Genomic DNA, 24,011 nt, shown 5'->3' with positions numbered 1-24,011 from the left:
AAAACATATTTTATTATTTTATGATGTTTAACTCTTTATTTAGTCAGAATAATCATTGACAGTAGTATAACATTGTTCAGTAAAAAATAAATCTTTATATATTGAAACTACAATTGTCTAAAATTAAAGAGTTGTCCAACGGTATTTACAGGACAGTATGCAACAATTAGTTATTTATCCAGCTGACAGGTGGAGAAGATTGACAAAAAGATTAATGTGGGCATGAAAAATAATGCATATAAAAATAAAACCAAATACACAGATTGCAAAGGCATGACACTGTCACAAGAACTCCGCTCCAGCCAGAGTCACTTCTACATTTCCCTTGCGTAGAGAGCCATAAAAGATGAACACGAGGGATGAGAAGCGTGTAAACAAGAATCTAGTGCAAACTCTAAGTGTCTGCTTCTGACCTGCTAAGAACGCTCATAGTCACAGACTGTCACACTGGCAGACAGCAAAACGGAAATCTACGACTCATAATAAGCTGCAGCTGCGAGGACCCACTCAAAGATGAACGGGGTCAAACACAACAAGTCCACAGAGGAACGCAAGTGAATACCAAAGAAAACATTGGAATTACACTGTCAAAAGCTTTCAAGTTGAGAAGCAGTGTGGTGGCCAAATAAGTAGATCAAGTGCATTGTTTGAGAATGCAGGTATAATCAAAAGTTTTTTTTAATGTTTTTTGTTTAGAGTGAAGGACATCCTTGAGGTTGCACATCCAAACATCACTTGTTTACCAGCTTACCTTTTCAGATCTTCCGTTCTATTTAAAATGATTTCGATTGCATTACTAGAAACACTTGATCAAATCCCTGGACTGCTTGCCCTCAGACTTTTCCATCCTAAATGTGTTTTCACTCATATCTGGATCTCTGTTCTAAACAGGGCTCATGCTCTTTCCTTCTCCCACAGCCACCTTTTTTCTTGCTCTCTCATGTCTGCCTCATCAATAATTTGCAAACATCCTTTTTTTTTATCAACTGTTTTAGTTGATTTTCCATCTTCTCCCCAATTTTAGTCATTGCCAATTCTCTTACTGCCAACTCCTACGTGTGTGCTGATGACCACGTCTCTTTTGATAAGTCTCCAGATGCTGCTTTTCACTTGACAGTGAAGAGTTTCATCAGAAGGATGTAACGCTATACCTTGCAGTTCCACACCCTGCTGAACAGGCTGAACAGACCATGCACACGCTGCTACTGCAGCAACAGTGATCGCCCTTCTCCTGCCAGCTTCCCACCCGAGAACACAGCCAAATGTGTTCGTAGGAGCACGAGCACCAGAGAAAACAGACGCTCCTGAAATCTCCATCTTTTTTTTAACAGAATGAACCTTGCTTTCTGGTAGAACGTCAGATGTAAAGCCACCCTGTCGTTCTTCTGCCTGTGAACAGTTAGCTGCATGTAGAATCGATACTCTGTATAATCGTACAGCGTAAATTTGTATTTGGCCACCTTAGTGCAGCACACGATTGTATGACTGATAGAAGTGGTGTTCATTAAGTTCTGTAAAATGTCATGGTTAGTCTGCGATAAACTTTGTGCTAGCTAGACCTACTATATTTTTAACCAGCAATGTAAACTAATATAGCACCATTGACTACAAGTAACAGCACTCTCAGTGTACCAGTGTTAACAGGTTGGTCGAGACCGAGATGCCATGTGAAGATGCAAAGATGTCCCAAGAGATTTGGTCCCACTGTTTCACTCGTCATAAAAAAATAAAAATAAATAACAAACTGATTTCCAAGCGATAAACATGACACATAGTGACAACACTTTTTGTTTCGAAATCAGTTATTTTTTACAAGTGAGTGAGCAAAGCATTAGGCTTAGAGCACTAGAGTGGACACTACATAAATGGAAACACATATTGCAAATATTTACATTCATGTTCTATGTTCTTGCTTCTTAGAATGAACAGATACTGTATGTTATATTATGCCACCTAACATAGTACTAGAGACAGCATTGTGATTTGTCAACATTTCAAGTAATGAATATGAGGGACGTCTGTTCCTGCCTAAAGTGATGTCCATTGGATGAGCAGCCAAACTGTGCCTTAACATCATACTCATTTTAAGCACAGCTCACCCAGTCAAGAGAAGGCACAGGGAAGGAGGAAGCAACAGGATAGGATGAAAGCAAATACCCATGCCTGCATCAAGACCGGTGCCCACATGGTGAGTGACATGGTGGCAGACACAGACAGGATGAAGGGCATCGGCTCTCAGACGACAGCCAGGTATATTCATGGAGGCAAATGGGGGGCTAAATAGGTAACCCTTGCTAAATGACAGTCCATCTTTGACATTGCAGTCCAAGCTTTGTCTGCAATGGGGTTGGCCAGGAAAGTCTTGACAGGAAGCTTCAGTTTTGTCACATAAAGGCATGTTTCTATTCAGGGGGAGAGAGGAGTCAATATATGAATATATGACATGTGTTGTTATAACTTTTTGCAGAATACCCTGGGCTGTGACATACACATCCACAAGATCACCAAAGCTACTAGAACGCAGTATTACCTTGCTGCACACAGGCTAAAACTCAGTTTCATGTCTGCGCCGTAGAGGAGCTCTCATTGCGAGTATCCAGGACACTGTAACAGATACATACAAATGAATCTATTAAATATATCAACAGACAGAAAAGATTGCATTTGGCATCACTGTGGCGTGCAAATCAATCTAGTTCCACGACACACAACACTTAATTTGATCACTTCAGACCATGCAGAAATAAGCACAACTAGTTCATCATTAATTCAGCTTTATCTGATAATGTCATGGTGCTTTAGATAACCATGACAGGCTGGGACATTTTCTGCCAAAGCAATACGTAATAATAATAATATAGTCACAACTGATTATGATGACATACAGTTATTGCCAGGCTGTGGGCAGACAAGAGTGGAGTATCTGTGTATCCTAATGGTTCCTGTCACTCTCAGCCCATCTCAGGCCTTGAATATGGTTTAAGGAATCAGATATCTGTCTCCCCACTGCCTTGGGATGGTACTTTTCTCTTGTTACCTCCAATTCTTTACTGCCAAACTAATCTTCTATATTCCAGTCTCTCCCCGTCACTCAAACTCACATTTCTTTCACATTGCCTCGTTTGGTCGTATGACGTTGAGGTTACCCTACTTAAAAACCCACAGAGAAGCAGAGGAGGAGGAGGAAGAAGACTCACGCTTGATGCTGCCGCACAAAGTCTGCAAACTGACGGTCCTTAGCGTACAGCTCAACGATGCGAATCCGGTCTTGGATTTCCTGCAGAGCCACGTGAAATAAACCAGGAGAGAATGTCACTTCAGAGAAATACAAAGTATCCATTAAAACTGGACACTTCATTCACAGGAATGTTGGCATAAGATGAAAGCTTTGCTAAATGTGGAATATTGGGGTGGTCAGGAGGACATGACCTTCATCCCAGATGTGTAGCAATCAACATGCAAATATAGTGCACAAACTATCCGGCACAAACACAAACACACATGTCCACGCACCTCCTTTGTCAGCTCGCTGTTTTCATAGATGTGTCGTATCTCTTCACTGCTGAAGTCAGTGGAGGCCTCCGCACTGGCACTGCTGTAGACGGGGGCCTCTGGGTAGCGGCGGTAGTAGTGGCTATATCCCGTGGTGGCTTCACTCTCATACATGGGGTTGTACTTGGTTGCCCTCTCCAGAGACGGGAGACTTTCAGCTCTTCTACACAGGAGGAACACAGATGAGATTGGGAACATTGACAATTAGTATAGTTTATGCCCAAGAAATCTGGCTAAACTAAAGAAGCTGGAGGGGATGATAGACCATTTGGGTATCCACAGATGGACAGATGAAGGCATTTAACACATTTGATGTTGTAGTAGGTGTTTAGAGATAGAACAACGTAATAAACGATGGTTGCTTGGCGCCGTCTAAAAGTAATTCTTCTCCATGATAGGCTGTTCTCGGAGCCCAGCCAGACACAGAAACACACTAGTCTAAGTTAGTGGCCAAACTGTGTGTGTGTGTGTGTGTGTGTGTGTGTGTGTGTGTGTGTGTGTGTGTGTGTGTGTGTGTGCGTGTGTGTGTGCGTGCGTGCGTGCGTGCGTGCGTGCGTGCGTGCGTGCGTGCGTGTGTGTGCATGTGCATGTGAAGGCTGAAAGAGAGCAGGAGCATATTAGGACAGAGGGAGAGGGGAAGAAAGAGTATGAGTGAGACAGTCGGGTTGGGGCGTGGGTTAACTCTTTTAAGATATTATGTGGGTAGGAGATGGTGCTGTGGCTATTTTGGCTGACTATTCAAGCATGCAGTCACAGGATGTGTCTCAGTTAATGCTGCCTCCCCTGTTCCTAAGAAAATATACCAGACTCCATGGCTTTAATCTAAAGTTGTCTGAGGGGAGCAGAGAAACTGTGCAGACACACCAGTGAACTCAAATATTACCGTTGATACACAGTGCTTATTAAATAATTTGTCTGCAGAGGGGAAAAAAAGAGTGATTTATTTATCTCAGGTGTGTTATTTAGACTTGCACACAACGGACAAAGTCTCTTGACACACAGAACACACATATAGTTACACACACACACACACACACACACTCCTAAAGTTACACCAATGCCTTCCATTCCTAAAATTAAACTCCTGAACTCACCGCTTAGTTAAAACATTTAAATTTAGCTGGCAATTTCAGATTCATTACAAATATGGATGAAAAGATTGCAATAGGCTATGGCATTTTGGCTGGATCTGAATATCATTAGCAGTGTGTTCTAGGGGTGAATCGATTTAATCGATTATAAAAAATCATACATTTTAATCCAATTATAGATTCACAATGTATTGTGAGAGCGATACATTGCGATACACTATGCAACAACTGTGCAACATCATTGTATGAGAAAGTATAAAATGATTCTCAATGTAGTTGACTATAAAAACTAGAATTTAGCCATTCAAATATTTGCACATTGACTTGATAAGTATAAAAGATCTTATCTTTTAACACGCTTCTCCATTTTTCGATTAAGCAATTATTCTAAAAGTTACTCCACTACAATTATTTGGCAACTCTAGTTGCTAGTTACTTTGTAGATTTTGATTATTATTACAAAACATGATACACTTCAGCTCTGTATACATTTCGGCCATTTGAAAATAGACGATCTACAAGCTCGCGATGCAACACATTGTGAGCTTGAAGATCTGCTATTTTCAAAAGATTTTCATACATTTGAAAACTTGAAATGGGACACTTTTACTTTTGGTATTTTGATGCCAATACTTTTGTACTTTTACTCAAATCAAGAGGATTTCTGCAGATACCGCTCCATTCTCATTGAAACGCATTGGCGGAATGGGGAATCCACACTCATGGGTACTTTGGTGTGGGTGCAGCCTAACAGAGTATTTCTACAATGCCGTATTGCTACTTTTACTTAAAATGCGGGTGCCATGATTTATTCCCCCTCTAAAACATGATTATCAATTATTATGATTACACTAGGAGGAAGATTGTTTCCAAAAAAGTGTACAGAAAGAGTTAAAATTATGTTTTTATGTGGCCACACCCCCAGTTCATTAAGTATGCCTGGTTGTCATGGTGGGTGGTGACCCAGCTGAAGTTAGCCACACCCCACAGTGTTGGGTGAATGGTAATTAGGGGAGGAGTTGATTGTGTGATGTAATAAGTATGGGTGTTTTTGGAACGGCACATCTGACCCAGCAGGTGGCATCCTCCAGCTAAAAACCCAAATAAAAAGAGAATGCATAATTGCTCATAACAACAACACCAGGGGAGGGCTGTCTAATGAAGTACTGTCAACCTCCTAGACACATGAAAACCAGAAAAAGTACAAAACTATGGCACCGCCTCTTTAAGTAAAACATGCAAGTGCTTTTTTTCCGCCACTGGTTCTCACCGTATGGGGTCCTCTGCCTCGTCCTTCTCATACTGATCCCGCAGCGTCCTGGCCAGGAAGAAGATGACTCCAGAGGCCACCAGCAGGAAGCCGGCCACAGAGGCGATGGCGATGCCCACCACCAGAGGCTCTGAGACATACTCCTCACAGTGCTCTCCTCGGTACCACCAGTTCTCTCCCACGCGGCACCTAGAACCACAAAGGACCCGTGGTGTAAAGCAGGGGTGCCCACACGTTTCTAACTTGAGAACTACTTTTTACCTGAGGATGCTTTGGAATGGGACCAACCATTTCTCTATAACACTCTTGCAGTGATGCCACTAGCCCTGCATCCTGAGTCCCTGACTCATATTTTTAATAAAGGACTCATTAAACTAAGCATCCCTGCATCCCCAGGATGCATACAACACTATCCTTCCTGCTATCAATCATTTCACTGCACCAGCTGAGCTGCATGTGGTGGAGTCTCCACAGCTGTGCAGTCTGGCATTATTAAAGAGATGATTGAGATTGTCTTGTAAATCCATGCTTCTGTCCTTTATCAACTACATACAAATTTGCCACTATTTGTTTAATTAATGTCCTTTTTGATGTTTTTGCCGTTGATACATAAAGCGTGTGTCATCGCGGGACCCATAAAATAATTCTGGGACCCATTTGAATGACCACCTGTGGGTCCCGGGACCCATTACATTGAAAACCTAGCAACATCACTGCTCTTGAAAACAAAGCATTGCATTGGGGGTTTTCTTAGAAGCTTTGAAAGGAGCTGACAGGCCCTTCTTGATGTCAATCGATCAATTCACCTTAATCAGATGCCAGTTTGTTTATTAATATTATTTTATATATGAAAATGATGATTTTTTTTAGGGGCATGTCATGTGGTGCACTGCCTTTGTGCATCATAAAGGAGGTGATGATGGAGGCATGTGATTAGTTTTCCTGAGAGGCTATAGTGATTGAAAAGAAGTTTTTTCTGTTTTATTGTGGATCCGTTTTTATATACTGTTGCATAATTGTGTTTAAATGTAATATATTTCTGTGATGTGGGTTGTGATTTTATTATACAGCTGCTGAAATAAAATAATATAGCTCTTTAATATGGCGATAATGTCCGTTTTAAAGACCTATGTGCCAGATGGTTAGAAATAGAGCTACGGAAAGGTCACGGATTTGACTCGTGTACCAGCCTGTCCATCACTAGAGAAGTGCTCTCGATCTATTCTGGACCCTACCGTACCTCCTCACTCCATGCAAATAAGGGTGAATTCCTGCAGTATTATTTCACCTACAGTACACTAGCACTATCTAAGCTGCCCTGGATGACAGCCTCTGCTAAATGCATGAAAAAGGTAAAGTTCATGTTGTGTAAATGTTTATTTCCTGTATCCATGGAGAGTGTTAACTCCTTTGAGTTGGACAATGTGAGGTAAACAAGCCATGCAGCAGCATCTGGCCGTGCCTGTTTGTTTTAATGTTGTGGTGGGTGTGAAGCAGAGGTCCAACGCTCATCTTGGAACACTATATTGTTTGTGCGTCTGTTCATGATCACACTGCTTGCAAAGAATGCCACATACGATAGCCTGAGGAAACCCGTAAGAACTGTATTCTCTCGCCGATGCGTTCCACTGACACACAAGCGCACGTTCACCAACGCGCATTTGGGAAAACATTCTGAGAAATATCTAGACAAGCACATGAATTCACACATGTACTCCCACACACACCAGGTCCAAATCAAAGTCTGTTTTGAGATCGGTTTTAGCATTTGTTTAACATTGGACTATACTACAAAATATTGCTGTTCTGTCAAATGGTACAAATACAACTAGAACTGCAATCTGTCGAGGTGCCAACTTGTGTCTTGTGCACAAGTAGGCCATGTATGGCCTACTAGTGCGCCAGCAGAGTGCGCCATGAGGTTTGCTCACCATTGGCATCACCACTGGTGATGCCAGTGACATCACCACTGGCATCACCAGGAATGCTGGTCCCTCATTGGCTGTTAATGATGACGTGGCCAGAAATGCTGGTCCTTGATTGGGCTATGGGCTTAAACAGACACCGACACAGACATACATACGCAGCCGAACGCAGTACTTGCGCGCTCTGCTGGCGCAAGTAATGAGTACCACAACATTCCCATAAAGGTTCTAGTCATTTTAACACACTTTATTGTGACTCAATTCTCCTGCCAATGTTAACCCCAAGCTCTTTGATACTCAAGGGTAGGTTAAACAAGAATTATTTTTCAAACATTTCCACATGCACGCGCACAAACACAGGCAACCTCTAATCTCTCTAGTCCTGCCAGCTTAGTACCCATGAACCCACCTGCAGATGGCTCCCTGACCAGGGATGATGTCACACTTGCCATCATTCAGGCAGAAGTCAGTCTTCAGCTCACAGATGCTCTGACAAGGCAGTCCGTCCACGCTGAAGTAGCCGGGATTACACACACACTCTGCCTCGCCGGACCACCTGTTCGGCTTACACTTTGCATACTCATTACATGCCTGGAACTTGCAGGGGTCGGCCTGGTCACCTGCAAATGGGAGTTGAGACCATGAAAGATTTAATTACAACTGTTTTAATGTTGTTGTTTTAATGATTGCAGTGCAGTGTTTATACTGCATGTTTTAATTAACAAATACAATAATTGATCCCATCTGTCTATGCATGACAAGAGGATTATTAATAGGCTGATGTAATAATCTCTATTGCCCACATTGTTCCACTGATGACAAAAACAAAATCACACACGGTGTGAAGTAAATGGTGCCTTTGATGAGTTTTAGAGGAACAATGTTTGCCCTCATTTCAATAGACTGCTCAACAGCGCCACCTGAAGCAAATCACACCCCGGTGTTGCGGTGTGAGTATAACAGTTTAACAGCCAATGTCATAGCTGACAGGGTACCCAGAAGCAGACACTGAGACAGGGAAGTTTATAGCGTGCATGTCTACTCTGTGCACGCGGGTGTGTGTGTGTGCATCATGCGTGTTCGTTCGCATGCATGGTGCATTTATAAGTGGCGCACACACGCATCGCCGGCCAGTGTGTGCATACTGTGCCGTCCTGTTTGTGTTGTAATCAGTAGCAGGTTTATGTTGCAATCAGTTGCAGTTGATCATGCTATATGGAGACATACTGCGCGCACACGCACGCACACACACGCACACACACACACACACACACACCCTTCCCTGCATGTACATCATTAGTAGTTAGGCCTACATGGTGGAATTCAGCATTATGATTTAGCTGTGACCAGTTTAGACAGATTATGACGTGCAGCATAATTGTAAGCACCGCGATGATTCATTGACATTATTACACAGCTTTGTTGAATGCTCGATTCTGATTGGTCAATCAGGGCATTCTACAGCCTTAGGTTATTTCCTGCCAGTGGACTGCTGTCCTCAATAACAGACTGGTGTTCTGTTCTACGTACATTGCTATGGATGTGTGGAAGCATACCGTATAAGGTGATGACATACTTTTTAAATCAATAAGTTATGTCAAATAAGTGATTTTCTTTTCATAAGCAGCCATGTAATAAGCATATACATAGTGACTATAAACCTCTGACTGACAGATATGTCCATCCTGCACACTAGTGTCTCTCATGTGAGAACAGCAAATGTACCAGGATCATATTTCTATATCCTTCTTTCTCTTTTTTTGGTGGTGGTGGTGGTGATTATTTTAGAATCCTCTGTGTTCATTTAGCCATTTGCAGGGGGGTGGCCGTATCTGAGTGGGTAGCCCATTCCGTCGGGGAATCGGAAAGTCACTGATTTGACGGGGAACAAAAACATACTCCCTTTCTCCCCTTTCCCCTTGTGTTACTCAGAGAGTGGGACATTTATATTCTAAAATGAACACTGGGGACTTTACTGTGTATGTTATGCACACCTTTTAACACCAGAAATGCCTGAGAATGCTCACCGTCTGGACCAAAGGATACTGTAGTTGATGATTTGTGTTACCTTTGGCTGCTGTCCAAGAAACCCTGATTATCTAGTGTAGGCCCAGTCTCTGTGACCATGGCTTTTACACAGTTCTACTGAGAAGTTTCCCAAAGGAATTAAACACCTGCTTTCCCAGACCGGCAGACCCCGTCAACTATGCAAACACACATGCATGAGCACGCACGCGCGCACACACCTTTTCCAGTCTGACTCACTGCCGTATTGGTTCACCATGAAATTTGTGAGATTACACAGACACCCATTAAAACACATCTGATGATAGCCTCAACTGATGTTTTCACGAAGCCTGATTGATACTTAGTCATACCCATTGTGAGCTTAGATCTGCTGTTTTTGGCGGGGGGACACCGATGTACGATGCAGAATAAGTGTTTTCTTTTTTGCACCACATTCATATAAACACTGTACAGATATGTTTGCGTCACACGGCAACACCACAACAGAGAACCCGCACCTGACTCCACATCCAGTGAGTACTTGTCGATGGCCAGATTCATGGTCTGGTAGGCTGTGTTGCAGAAATCCTCCAGGATCAGATAGACATCCGTGGTGACGCCGCGAGGCACGGGCTTGCCAAACTTCAGCCGGCTGTTAACCACAATGCTCCCGTTCCTGAAGTTGAGGATTTCCAGGTTCTGGAAGTTACTCAGATTGGACTCCAAGTAGGGGACAAGCTGCGGGAGGACGGAAATATGTCATGTTAAGAGTTGTCCAAAACTCAACCGGTAAAAGCTGGGCAGGGTGGCCTGGTTTTTAAGAGTGAGCATCCCATGCTGTAAAAAGGTTCCAGAATAAATCTCTGCTACAGCCACGTGTCCTTGTGCAAGACACTGAACATCTAGAGATGCTCACTCATTCCAAGATGGTAAGTCACCGATGTAAAAAACAGCATTAATATACAGTATTTCTCTGCTAAACAAATGCTAGGAATAATGCAGATCAAAAAAGGTAATACCACTATAGTTTACCAGCTCTATGAAGCGTTGCTCCAAGGCCTTGTATTCAGCTGAACTCTTATTGAAAAGGTCATCTGAGAACATCATGTTGGTCACCCTCAGACTGAAGAACACCATCAGAGCTCGTCCAGGGTTCACAGGCAAGGCGATGCTGGCCCGGTCCGTGCTGTGCACCACACCAGACGGAAACCCACTGCTTCCTTCCTCTGAGTGGTTCGTTGGCCCAAAGCCGTAGTGAATCACGTCATAACCCACGTCTCCCTCTGTGACATGATCAGCCAAGTCGACCTCAGGGGTCTGCACCTAGAGAATGAACAGAGAGCATTAGCTGATCTCTGATACCAAACATGCAATTGCAGCGTTACAGTTTGTAACGTGCAAATGCAAAGTGCAAATGTGTCATTTTGTGGTCTCTCATTGCGTTTCATTGTGTCAATCTACCTCCACAGCGATAGAGACCTCCATGACTGGCAGCCTGTCTGGTGCAGGCACAACGTCAGACACTCGGGTGAAGGGCGACTCCCTCTCCGGAGACAGAACAGTTGGTTTGGCGGGGCCTGGAAGATCTGTGGCCACCGGTGCCGGTACAATCTCGTCGACCAGCAAGATCTCGTCCTCTGTGAGGTCCTCGTTTGAGATCCCTGGAGCTTCCGGCGGTGCCTGTTCCTCCACAGCCGGCGAGTCAAGGGCAACATCTTCCTTTACCCCTCCCTCTCCCTCCTCTATTGCTTCCTCTGCAGCATCTTCCTCGTGTTCAGAGGGTTGAGGGTGATCCGGCACCGCGCCCTCAAGCTGCTCCACCACCTCATCTGTGTCTCCAGTGGCCTCTGTCTCCGTCTCAGGTTCTTCCGGGACCTCGGCCACATCCACAGCAATCTCACCCGCCTCCTCCACGGGCACCGGTTCTACTTCTACTGCGACGACCTCTTCCTCTGTGGAGTCCTGTTCGGAGACACCCTCCGCGGCTTCGTCTTCCTCTGCGTCAGGTTCATCATCTTCTGTTGTGGTTGACGAGAGCAGGTCCTCCAGTTCCTCTGGCGCCGACCCGGACGCCTCGACTACCGGAGACGGCTCGGGAGGCGCAGCAGTGTCCTCTGGCTGCCCAGGGGAGGCAGGCTCAGCCGGGAGCTCCTCTGCAATGGTGTCCTGCACGGTTTCCTCCAACATCAGGCTCTCCTCCTCAATGCCTAGAATGAGAAAGACAACATGGCGGACTGGATGTTTAACCTGAAAAATACCTATGCCTTCTAAATCCGAATAGATTTCTGAAAAATGTATGTTTCTTTATCTGTGGTGCTCAAAGTTTTTAATGTCAAGGACCCCTCACACAGGGCAAGCCATGCCCGTTCTAAGGCTTAGAAATGTATTTTAATTGTAAGCAATTGTGTGCATCTAAAATATATGTACCCTTTCAGATATCATAGCTATATCAATATCGTTCATGTGAACTAGTTTATTTATGCTTATTCATTGTAATTATCAAAATCGCTATATGATCTATCACTTTGGTTGTCTGCCGTGGCACCGCATTTCAGCGAGCACCACCACCAAGTGTGTCTGATTTTAGTTTCCTCCTCCCTGGCTAAAATACAGCCTTCAACCGGCCAACAGCGGGGGTGGTAATCACAAAAAAATGAACGATATTGATATTGAACGACTACATGTATTTTAAATGCGCAGAATTACAATTAAAAGACATTTCATGTGACCCTCTGCACTACGGACAGGCGATGTCCTGACAGCCGCGGCTTGTGATTGGCTGAGCCACAGTTACTGGGGGCTTTACGTGAATGAAACGCCTGGGTTCCCGAGGCTAAGGACCCCTAGAATTATATGTATTTGACCGCGGACCCCCGTCTCAAAATATTTTGTTCTAGGGACCCCAGAAGCAAATATTTGAGTTTGCTTTAAAATAATATACAGTATATCCAAAGATTTGCACAAAATAGCAGATCTACAAGCTTATTACATGGCACAGAGTGCCGTGCTGTGAGCTTGTATATCTGCTATTTTTGAATAGCCAAAGTATAAAAGATAATGGTTAAAGTGGTTACGTGACACAGATGTGTTCCCGGCCTTAAAGGGTTCAAGGGAAACTAGAAGGTGAATGACAGAATTAACCATATTCACAAGGTAGCCATTTTGCTCTTTTTTATCTAGTCAGGGGGTGGGTACAACTTCCCCACCCCACCCACCCACCCACTGGCCTCCGAGCATGGCGTAAGAACAAACTGGACGCCGGCTAACATCAACACTTACTATCAGTCTCGGGGGAAGCGGTGGTCGGTCCAGGAGCAGGGGCCTCCGTCATGCTTTCCTCCAGGACTATGACATCGTTGGCTTCTGCTGCCACTTGGCCCTCAGACATCTCAGACAGGGGTTCATCTATGGCCACGTCGCCAGCCTCCACTTCCACAGCCTCTGCTGTCTCATCAGGCAGAGTGTTACCACCAGCCTGCATCACAAACACAGTTCAGTTCATCCATTCATCAGCTGGCATCAGTCCACCATAAATGGGCTAACATCTAAATCAGGGGTCTTCAAGGTTCTCAGGCCAAGTACCCCTTAGTTGAGAGAGAGATGAAGCAGGGACCCCCAAAACCTTATCATAGATTCCATATAGTTTCATTGCTTGACAGCACAATCGTCATTGTATTTTGGATTCATGTCAATTTGTGTTTTCAGATATTTAACCACTTGAGCCGTCAATACTTAATAAACTTGACCTTTCACTCTGCACTTAGTCTGCTCTTTTTCCCCTATACACCAAAGCTCTTTGCCGAAAATAGCCAATCTACAAGAGCTGCGAGGCGTTGTGATATTGTTGTGCTATTTTCGGCAAAAGTTCTCTGAATATGGATGCTAGGGTTCAAGTGGTTAATATAAAAAAGGAGAAAAAATAAGTTTTTATCACTCAAAGATTTGGAGGACCCCCTGTAGTAACTCTGAGGACCCCTTAGGGGTCCCGGACCTACATCAAAGGAGAAGTTTCCCCCTCTTTGTCATTATTCACACTATTCTCAAATGAACACATTAAATTAAATTAAATACAAAAGAAACACAGCTGGACCTGAAAAGGTCCAGATTCCATAATGATCACGGGCCAGTGTGGCCAAGGTGCTTCTGTGGCACAGTAGCAGCATGCTGCTCTTGCCAGTAAATCAATTACTGACGGGGAGCTTTCCCCCAATCTATATAATGGCTCCATTTAATCACTTAGGAGCCGAGCTGTAAAGTGAAATAGCAGACCCAGAACGGGCCCAGAATGTCTGATTACTGTCATACAGCGTGCTCAGCCCCTTGAGACTGTACAAATAAAGATGTGAAAGGATCTAGACAAATTATGGTGTCCAGTATGCTGAAATTGTTATTTTTGATCTCTCACCACACACACATTATACTGTCTCCCGTCTTGGCGCACCACACCGTGGTGCTTACTCTAACCCTGACCCCAGAATAGCAGTGGATTATTATAGCAAGAGCCAAACTAATCCTCAAACGTTTTCCTCATCCTCTACCTGCTCTGGCAAGGTGTGGATAATGTATTTCGAGCAATTATATTTACACAATCTTTGTCAATCTTTTTTCCACAGAGGAAAGTGAAATTTGTGGGCTTGATCCATTTGTTGAGTTGAGCTTATCCATATGGACCATGACATAAATGGAGAATCTTATATGACAGATGGCTAACATGTGTATATTGTATTATAAATTAGGCTTAGGACTCACCGTGGCTTCGTTGACAGGGTGCACGGTTTCAGGAAACTCTGGAACTGCGAAGCAACAGAAAATGCAAAACGTCAACACAAAGATGTACTGCAGATACATCAAAGGCAGATACTCCTGCAGATACATCAAAGGCAGATACTCCAACCCAGGGGTGTCGCACCAAATTCTGGGCCCTGGGTACAAGGATTCACTGCGGGCCCCCCATGAATGTTCTTCATAGGGGGAGGGGGTTTAACCCATTTAGACTGGGAACGCATTATTATGTGCTTTAACTATTGACAAATAGCAGATATACCGTACAAACTCACAGCGCGGCACAGAGTGCCGCACTGCGAGCTTGTAGATCTGCTATTTTTGAAAAATCTTGAAGATTTGTGCAAGTCTTTGAATATTTCAAATCCTTCTAAGGTTTTTTGAAAAAACTATGTTTCTATGTCACTGGCGCTCAAACCTTTTCATGTGAAGGACCCCCAAAATGATATGTATTTGGCCACGGACCCCCATCTCAAAATATTTAGTTCCAAGGCAAACCCCCCAGAAGCAAAATTTGAGTTACAAATGTTCGCTTAAAAAATACATATATTCAAAGATTTGAACACATTTTTACGACTTTTCAAAAATAGCAGATCTACAAGCTCGCAGCGCGGCACTCGGTGCCCCCCCCCCCCCCCCCCCCCCTTGTGACAATCCAACAAATCCTGTTATCAGTGGCTACGGTATTGTTTCATTCCATCAGCGTTATCATCAGCTAAACACAGGCCCCCTTCTCTGTGGCTATAGCGCTGACAGTTGTCATGCTGACTGTGCTTTTACCTAAGTGGAACCCCAGCAATCAGCACTCAGCCCTGGCCCAAATATCATCCTCTGAGGGCCAAAACTATTACTGTATTACCACCAAAGCTGCTGCTTGTAGCCAAGCAGTGCCTGTAAGTCCCGGCGGACGTGCCAGGAAGCCATATGAGAATGTTTTTAACCATCCTATCACATGTCCCGACCTATAACTAATGTCAGTGTCCCATGGCATCCATCTTCAGAGTGGCTGCTAACACAGTAAACTAATGACACTTGCTCTCTCAAAAAACACGGTCAGAGAATAAAATCCTGCAGACGGAGGAAATGGTATAGTCATTATCATCGCCTCCACTTTGTTCCATTTGCAGCAGGGCCCTTGCCAGCGGCGAGAGCTAGCTAACCTACTTAATGCCTGGCCTAAAATGAATGGAGCAGTGATTTAGATCTCCCAGGGAGATTTTGTGCAAAAAAGAGTGACAGAAAGCATGGGGGGAAATGAGTGACAGAGGTACCCTCTCGTGGTTGTCATGAAAGATGGGAGTGAAAAGTAAACTGCCAGGCAAAGGCAATGGACTGAATACAGTACCCAAAAAAAATGGCAAAAGCTCAAATTGCAAAAATCCCTCATGGCTGAATTCAATTAGACAGACCATTTAGTGATGGGTGTTTTTACTGCACACTGAAAAAATACACACTTCCTGTAACTGATGACTGTTCACTGTTATTTGTTCACTTTTGAGCTTTAGTTCTCGTACAATTATGCCAGTCCTTGCATTTGGAAAAAGTGCATATGAAAAAGAAACAGATGATGATGCTAAAAGTCTGGACGGTGGTTTAGTGTGATGTAATGCCAGCACCAGAGCTGACATTTATTGTTATATTGTGCTGTCTGTGTATTGTGCTGTCTTATTTATTTATTTTGGGGGGGGGGGGGGGGGCTTTTGTTTACAGCAGAGCTTTGTTCACCAGGGGTCTATGCTAGGCCCCCTCAATCTTTCCACTCCAAACCCATGACCAAATATCTTCAAAAATAGCTAATCTACTGTACAAGCTCACATTGTGTTGCAGGTGTGATCTTGTAGATCAGCTATTTTCGCAGAATGTTCACCGCCCTGAATAGGGGGACACTAGGGTTCATGTGGTTCATTTATAAACCAATGAGAAATCTGTGGTGTAGGTCAGTGGTTCGCAACCTGTGGGTCGGGACCCCCCGATTATTTTGGTGGGTTCCTCAGATGATTAACTTAATGTGCAACATTGTTTCCTCATTCAACATTAAACAAACCGACATAAAGATTAAGTGTATATAGAGGCTATCTACACATTTCTAAAGTGACAATTTAAGGACTTTTTAATGCCTCTAAAATGACAAATTAAATATTGGCCAAATTGTCAAATATTATAGGCAGAAATTGTGAAAATAGCCGATCTACATGCTCACAACGCCTCGCAATTTTCACAATAGAACCACGTTATACAAAATGTATACAACAACTCTTTGTGCTCGTCAGGGTGGGGGAGGTCCCCAGTTAAAATATGATTATTTTGGGGGTTGCGGCCTGAAAAGGTTGAGACCCACTGGTGTACGTAGGTAACAGTGTGGTTGGTCACAGAAACACATCACCCCCGTAGAACGCCATCCACATACCGCTCTCCAGCGCCTCATTGTGCAGAGCCTCAGTGACATAGTTCCGGACTTCGCTGACGGTGTAGACCACCGTGGGGCGCTCTTCCACCTCGCGGTAGGAGTTCTCCACCCGGTTGGACTGCAGGGTCAGGTAGTCAAGCTGCTCGGAGCTCACCCCACCTCCATCCACCTGCATTGTGACTGCGTAGTCCACCACCACACCATCCAGTCTGGATAGGACAGCACACGTACAGGCACGCACGTGCACACACGCACACAAACACACGGACACACACACACACACACACACACACACACACACACACACACACACACACACACACACACACACACACACACACACACACACACACACAAACACACGGACACACACGCGGACACACACACACACACGTTAACACCAGTGCAGGAATTTCAGGGAGGCCATGAAGGCCATGGCCGCCATTGCCCCTCAGTTTGGCCTTGTGCCCCTCAAACCAATGGCATGACTTGAGGCCACAGTGGCCTTAATGCCCAAGTTAACTGTACCACTTCCTCCTCTGTCTCTTTCTTGTCATATAGACATCATCGGTTCTCGAGATATGTTGGTGACACACTCACACACGCATACGCAAGCAGAGATTTCACACTTTTACAGCAGGATATCGACCCTCAGAAAACCATTCTTGAATTGCTTCTCTTTGTATCTATGCGATGTTCAGCTGCTTTGCGTTAGACGGACAACGCGCCAGTTGGTCCAGCTTTACATTTCGGCTACTGTATTCGAAAAATGTGACTGGATGTATAATGTCTCTTGGAGGCCAGAGTCGTTTTCTCGGAGGATGAAAATTGTTCAGGCATTACTTTGATTTAGCGTCCAACCTGTTAAAAGAGTTGTAGAGCGCTCGCACATGACTGATGGCTCGACTGATTTACTCCTGCTTGGAACGCACAGCGTGATTATGGTCCAAAATGGCAGAGTCAGCAGAGTGATCAATATCATAATAATAAACATCGAAATCCCACAAGAGACTCCAGACCTCGGAAAAAAAACATCTATCAGACTTCATTTGACTATTGGGAGCCCTCCACTCTGACCTAGTTTGTTGGGCCCTGGCGCAGGGCTGAGCACGTGTTGGCCTATAATCGGCCCTATTTAGGAGCAGAGCCCATTCTTTCCCGTTGGCCACACGCACACACACACACACACACACACACACACACACACACACACACACACACACACACACACACACACACACACACACACACACACACACACACACACACACACACACACACACCCACACACACACACACACACACACACACACACACACACACACACACACACACACACACACACACTGTATATAAACACTTGGATAGCCTACATGCAGCTCTACCCCTGCTGTGCCCTGGGATCCATGCTCAGCAAGGAAGGCAGCCCTCCAGCCTCATCATACAATAAATATATATTTTACAACTGTGACTGTGTATGTATGTACGTGCAGACAATTATTATTAATTGCGACCTATGGTCGCAGTTTACTATCAGAACCGTCACATCTTGACCGTATCTGTCGGTCTGTCTGTATGTATGGGTTCTTTGTCGATTGATTCTCACGCTCTGACATCACGCTCTGACATCACTGTGATGCCAGGGGAACCAAATCCCTTTTATGCCCATATACAGTATGGAGATCCCTGATGTCATCAATATTAAAGCCTGTATCTGTGAATATCTATGGGTACCAGGGGTCTCCATATATGGGTAACTGGTCCGATATACATCACTAGCCAGATGGCCAAGACATGACGGGCGAGGTCGCTTTTCGCACTTAGGCGTCTTACTGGTTATTATATCTAACAGAAAAAATTTATAATCACACACTCTAGCCTCGATGCGAATATATGGGCAACGTTTTGACTTATGCCTTCACCAGGGCAAATAATGAATTATCTACTAGATGAGACGTTCTGAATCCTCTCTGAGCTTAACAACTTGAAAGTGGTTGAGCTCAACGTGGCATCCCTATTTTGGGGCATGTGATTATAGGTGAAAATCTTCAAAAGAAAATATATTAATTAATCCAAATTTCAAATTGTGAAAATTGCATATGTACAAGTTTGCAGATATGTACTATTTCCCCTATTTGTTGTACAAGGAAGTATTTAAGTGAAACCATAGCGTCTATAGACGTAGTACCCACCCAAACCTTTTACACTCAGCTTTCCTTCACATCTATCTACTTAATCCTATGTTTTTCTTTCACCATTTCCACCATCCTTTCTGTGTTCATCTCGGTCCATCTCTCTTTCCTTCACCGTTTCTCCATCGGGGGCTTATCGATGTGGGCATAAAGCCCTGGTAATCGTCTCTATGGGAGAGCAGCTGCTTGCTGGGTCCAATCAGCCCTGATCTCACTTATCAGGTGAGTGACCGCTCTGAGACCATTAAGACGCTCCACCCTTGACACACCTTCACGTGTGTTGTTCACACACGCCTTCACACGTGCTTACACACACACTGTACAGTATGTCTATGTCTATATATCTATCTCACACTGGCTCACAGGTAAACAAAGCATGCACACGCACGCACGCACGCACGCACGCACGCACGCACGCACGCACGCACACACACACACACACACACACACACACACACACACACTAGCGATATGGACACACACACATATGCTAAAAATCAATTGCTACTGTCCAGGGACGTGCTGGGCCCCTGATTCAGCCCGGGAAAAGGAGTTGGAGAGGCCCTCATTGCGCGCTATAGAGAGATCTCTCTCTATAGCGCTGCTGCTACTCAAAGATTTGCCATTTCAGATCATGACAAGTGACAAGCCAGTGGGCCAATTACATGAATTAGGCCTATATTTCGTTGTTGTTGGGTGGAAAACTTGTATGTCCAAAAAAAAAAGATTTAAACTAGTGAAAACAGCCGATCTACAAGCACACAACGCCTCGCGGTGCGAGGCGTTGTGTGCTTGTAGATCTGCTGTTTTCACTACTTTTGTGCAAACAGTAAAATTTTTACTTTTGTGCAAACAGTTACATTTTTTCCTAATGGCCCGGCCTGGACCGGACGATAATGAACCGGCCGTTCGGGAGTTGTCCCGCTTTTCCCAATGGCCAGCACGTCCCTGCTACTGTCCCAATAACTCCCCTACGTCTACCTCCCACAGCAGACAGTGTCTGTATGTGCTGGTTTGGCCACTCACCTTTGAGGATCCTTTTGAGGCCTGCAAGAAACACAGACATGCACTTTCAGTGAGTTGCATCAACAGTATCTACCAATCTATATTTGGTGTTTGACTGGAGTCCCTCAGGGCTCAATGCAAGCCACCTTTTTGTTTTCACTCATTAAACACTTCATTAAAGATGCAGTGCCATGATTATTCCCCCCCTAAAACATGATGATCAGGTATTATGATTATACTAGGAGGAAGGTGTTTTCAAAAAACGTGTACATAAAGTGTTAAAATTGGGTTTTTATGTGGCCACACCCACCAGTTCATTAGGTATGCCTGTTTGTCTGGTGGCTGGTGGCCCAGCTGATGTTAGCCACACCCACAGTGTTGGGTGAATGGTAAAAGGGGAGGAGATGATGAGTTTATGATGTCATTTAATCTGTGTTTTTCGACTGGGCCTTTTGAGGCCCAGTCTTTCAGCTTTCAGGAATGAAAATACACAGGGAAGGAAAATACACAGGGAAGACAAATCTGGGGGTCTATGGGGCTTTTAAGCCGTGACGTCATTTTGTAGGCAGAGGAGAATCTGCCCCCAGAGCATTTTCTGTCCCTCGCTATTTCAAAAAACAACGACTAAAAAATAACGACTAAAGTATCATTCTAACACTTTCCTTTCAATAACAAAGAGAAGAAAAATGTGTAAATAGTAAAAATAGTAAAAAGATTCACGGAAACTGGGGGCAGAAATTCTCCTCTGCCTACAAAATGATGTCATACTTAACAGCCCCATAGTGTGTGCCAGCGGCTACGTCATTGTAGTCCTTAGCGGCCATTTCTTGGGTCAAAACACAGGTGTTTCAATTGTTTGATTGCATAGAACTAATGCTATAGTCTAATCAGAACACCTGTGTAAGGCTGTGTTTACCCAACCCAAGAAATGGCCGCTCTTAGACCTAGATTTGGCACACCCTATTAGAGTAATGTCAACTCATAGACACATACAGAAAAAGTACAAAACTATGGCACCACCTCTTTAAATATCTTCTCTGAAAATAGCAGATGACGAGTCACAACTTCATAGGCTTGTAGATCTGCTATTTTCAGCAACGGGTTTCCCAAGAATACGGATGCTGGGGTTCAAGTGGTTAATTGCTGTTAATGAAGTCCGGTTGCTTCGCAACACAAGGACCCGTGTTGGAGAGAAAAAACTGACCTGAAGTCCAGCACAGCAACATGCTTGAAGCCAGGCAGTCCCACTAGAGCATCGTCAATCTGTTAACAAACATTAAAAGAAAAGACCCATCAGACTCAAGCCTGATTTATGAAACCCTACGCTGATTTTGTAGTTTGTTTTTCAATTTAGGTAAAAAATTGAGCAGATTAAAACCATGGCACGCTAGTAAGCAATGCAGCTGCAGCTAATTAAATCCTTTTTCAAATTTGTATTATTAATTGCATGTGCGTTCCAAAAAACCTTAAAAGTGCGTTGATTTGTGGGAACAAAAAAATGGGAGTATCACAAGTCCATAATAAGTCATAAGTAGCTTTGTTTGCTACAGTACAGAGCATATTTTCTAAACCACACCCTACATACTTTGTTGACTAGAGTCTATAATAGGAGCCCTTCTTTGTCCCCTCTACACCAAATGCCAAATATCTTTGAAAATAGCTGATCTACAAGCTGTAGAGTGGTTCCCCACTGTTTTCATGTGTGTACAGCACAACACACACACACACATACAGTACAGTGTAGGTGCCGCTTGACACCACAGTTATGGTTGCCGCTCTGAGAAATCGGCCTATATATAAAGTTATTATTACTAGTAAGACACCCAAGGGTGGAATGCGACCTCAGGGTGACATGCAACCTCGCCCTAAAGGGCGAGGTCGCGCCAATTCTTGACAATCTGGCCAACCACAGCGTTTCTCTGACGATTCTAGTTGTTGTCATTCTGGGGGGAGTTTGTTCATGTTTTTGTGAGGGTATCAACCCTAGGAGCTCAGCACACTCACAGAATCATGGCACACTCACAGAATCAATGTTATGCCCATACATGGAGTTCCCTGACTATGTTATGTCAAAACATGCCCATATGCCCATGCCCACATATTACCAAATATGGGCATTTCCAGATATGTCCTTAATATTGATAACATTGGGACAGGGATCTCCATATATGGGCATGAAACATATGTTAATTAGTAAAGCCAAGCTTAGGTTTGATGCCTTGGGATTTCTATATTTGGACATAAGTGTACCCAATAGGTCATCATCTGGAAAGGTAGGGTGTAAATCAGAGTAAAGCAGGCTTTTGAGCTAGTTAGGGTCAGAGATTGATGACATCAGAAATCCCCATATATGGGCATAAAGGGATTTTGCTTTTGGGAATGCCCATCTATGGCATTTTTATTTTATTTTATCCTTTATTAATAAAAATACATGTATGTATCCATATACATATGGAGTTCAATATTGATGTTTTTGGAGAAGGTATGTTGTAAATGTATGCTACTTAGTAAGGGGCCTCGGGTTAGATACTCTTTGTATGGCCTCTGGAGGTCCTTGGCGTCGGTTAGTAGTATGCCCAGCACATAAGATGTGGGACGTCACAAAGCCTGCGGCCATGTATCATTTTCCATCAGGCCTGTTGGTTTTCACGCTCCAGTGCGGCGTTCATGCGCTGCAAGTCAATGGCAGACTTGGCAGTCAGACAGACAGCCATTGACTCCGGCCTAACAATGGCTACTTTCTATGACGGTAGTCCCATATGACATGATGGACTGGACTATCTCCATATATAGTGTTATCCACATTTCGTGTAGCTGCCCTGTACAGGAAGTGATGTCACAACTCGCTGACATCACACTGACATCACAGAGGCTTCGGAAGGACGGTCACGAGGCTTCGGACACTCAAGCGACACGATTCTTCAGAGTATATGCGACCTTCGGTCGCAATTATTATTATTGCAGCCTGTCATGTTTTTACCCAGCTGTTTTTTACCTGAACCGGTTTTGAGATTGCAGATCAGCTATTTTTCCTACTTTTGAGTGACACTGTCAGTCAGTCACCTTAATTGCATGCTGATGTTGCGCAATGTAAATAGCAGATCTGCAAGCTTTTGTGTGTGTCATGATGCCCAAGCAAGTATGCTGTAAAACTGGCACTTAGTAAGCACTGAAACTCTACTCCAGCCAATGTCGAAACATATTTCTACTGATATTTAGAACAAAATTAGCAGCTTGGCAAAAAAACAGAAAGGATTTGTGTTTCTTGTCTGGTGCCTTTTACAATATCTGCCTTCTTGGAAAATATTGTGAGGTATATTGTCCTGCTGACTTACTGACCCAATTTAAGCATCCAACCTGGCAAAAGGTGCATAAAGACAAGGCCCACTGGGGCCCCTACGTCCTGCTGGCTTATCCAGCCCTCCTCTCTCCCACTGTAGACCTACTTCTTATCTAGTCTGAGTCTACAGTTCCCATCCTCCCCTGTCCCTTCCTACATTTTTCCACTGTAACAGAAAAAGTTGTAAATCTCCGGTGTCGGGCAGAAAACGTTTATCTCCATATATCATCTTTTTATATTTTCATAAATGCATGGCCTATTTTATACTTTGTCCTTTGACAGTGTCACTCAAAAGTAGCAATAATAGTCAATCTACAAGCTAAAGATTTGTGCAATGTGATGACTCAAGGTGGAAGAGTCTTTAAAATACTAGGAACTGTGTCCATATACCAATCAAACTACTTCTCTAGAATGAGACCCCATGGACAACAGAGGGAGCT

General features: G+C 44.0%; 1 protein-coding gene across 1 annotated transcript in view; it reads right to left on the bottom strand.

The window, feature by feature from the left end:
• Positions 1–2,558: 2,558 nt before the first annotated feature.
• Positions 2,559–24,011, bottom strand: part of impg2a (interphotoreceptor matrix proteoglycan 2a) — a gene marked incomplete at both ends in the record, with an annotated part of 30,969 nt that continues 9,516 nt past the window's right edge. The window contains 13 exons of the mRNA XM_080753553.1: positions 2,559–2,604; positions 3,198–3,277; positions 3,514–3,715; positions 5,914–6,102; positions 8,248–8,458; positions 10,364–10,583; positions 10,878–11,168; positions 11,307–12,052; positions 13,125–13,320; positions 14,595–14,638; positions 17,035–17,243; positions 20,253–20,273; positions 21,436–21,494. Coding sequence (XP_080609679.1) covers positions 2,559–2,604; positions 3,198–3,277; positions 3,514–3,715; positions 5,914–6,102; positions 8,248–8,458; positions 10,364–10,583; positions 10,878–11,168; positions 11,307–12,052; positions 13,125–13,320; positions 14,595–14,638; positions 17,035–17,243; positions 20,253–20,273; positions 21,436–21,494 — 2,514 coding nt within the window. The remainder of the gene's footprint in view (positions 2,605–3,197; positions 3,278–3,513; positions 3,716–5,913; positions 6,103–8,247; positions 8,459–10,363; positions 10,584–10,877; positions 11,169–11,306; positions 12,053–13,124; positions 13,321–14,594; positions 14,639–17,034; positions 17,244–20,252; positions 20,274–21,435; positions 21,495–24,011) is intronic.

This window comes from Nannobrachium achirus (assembly GCF_963921795.1).
Source record: "Nannobrachium achirus genome assembly, chromosome: 22".
Taxonomy (NCBI): Eukaryota; Metazoa; Chordata; class Actinopteri; order Myctophiformes; family Myctophidae; genus Nannobrachium; species Nannobrachium achirus.
This window is presented reverse-complemented; position numbering and strand designations above follow the sequence as displayed.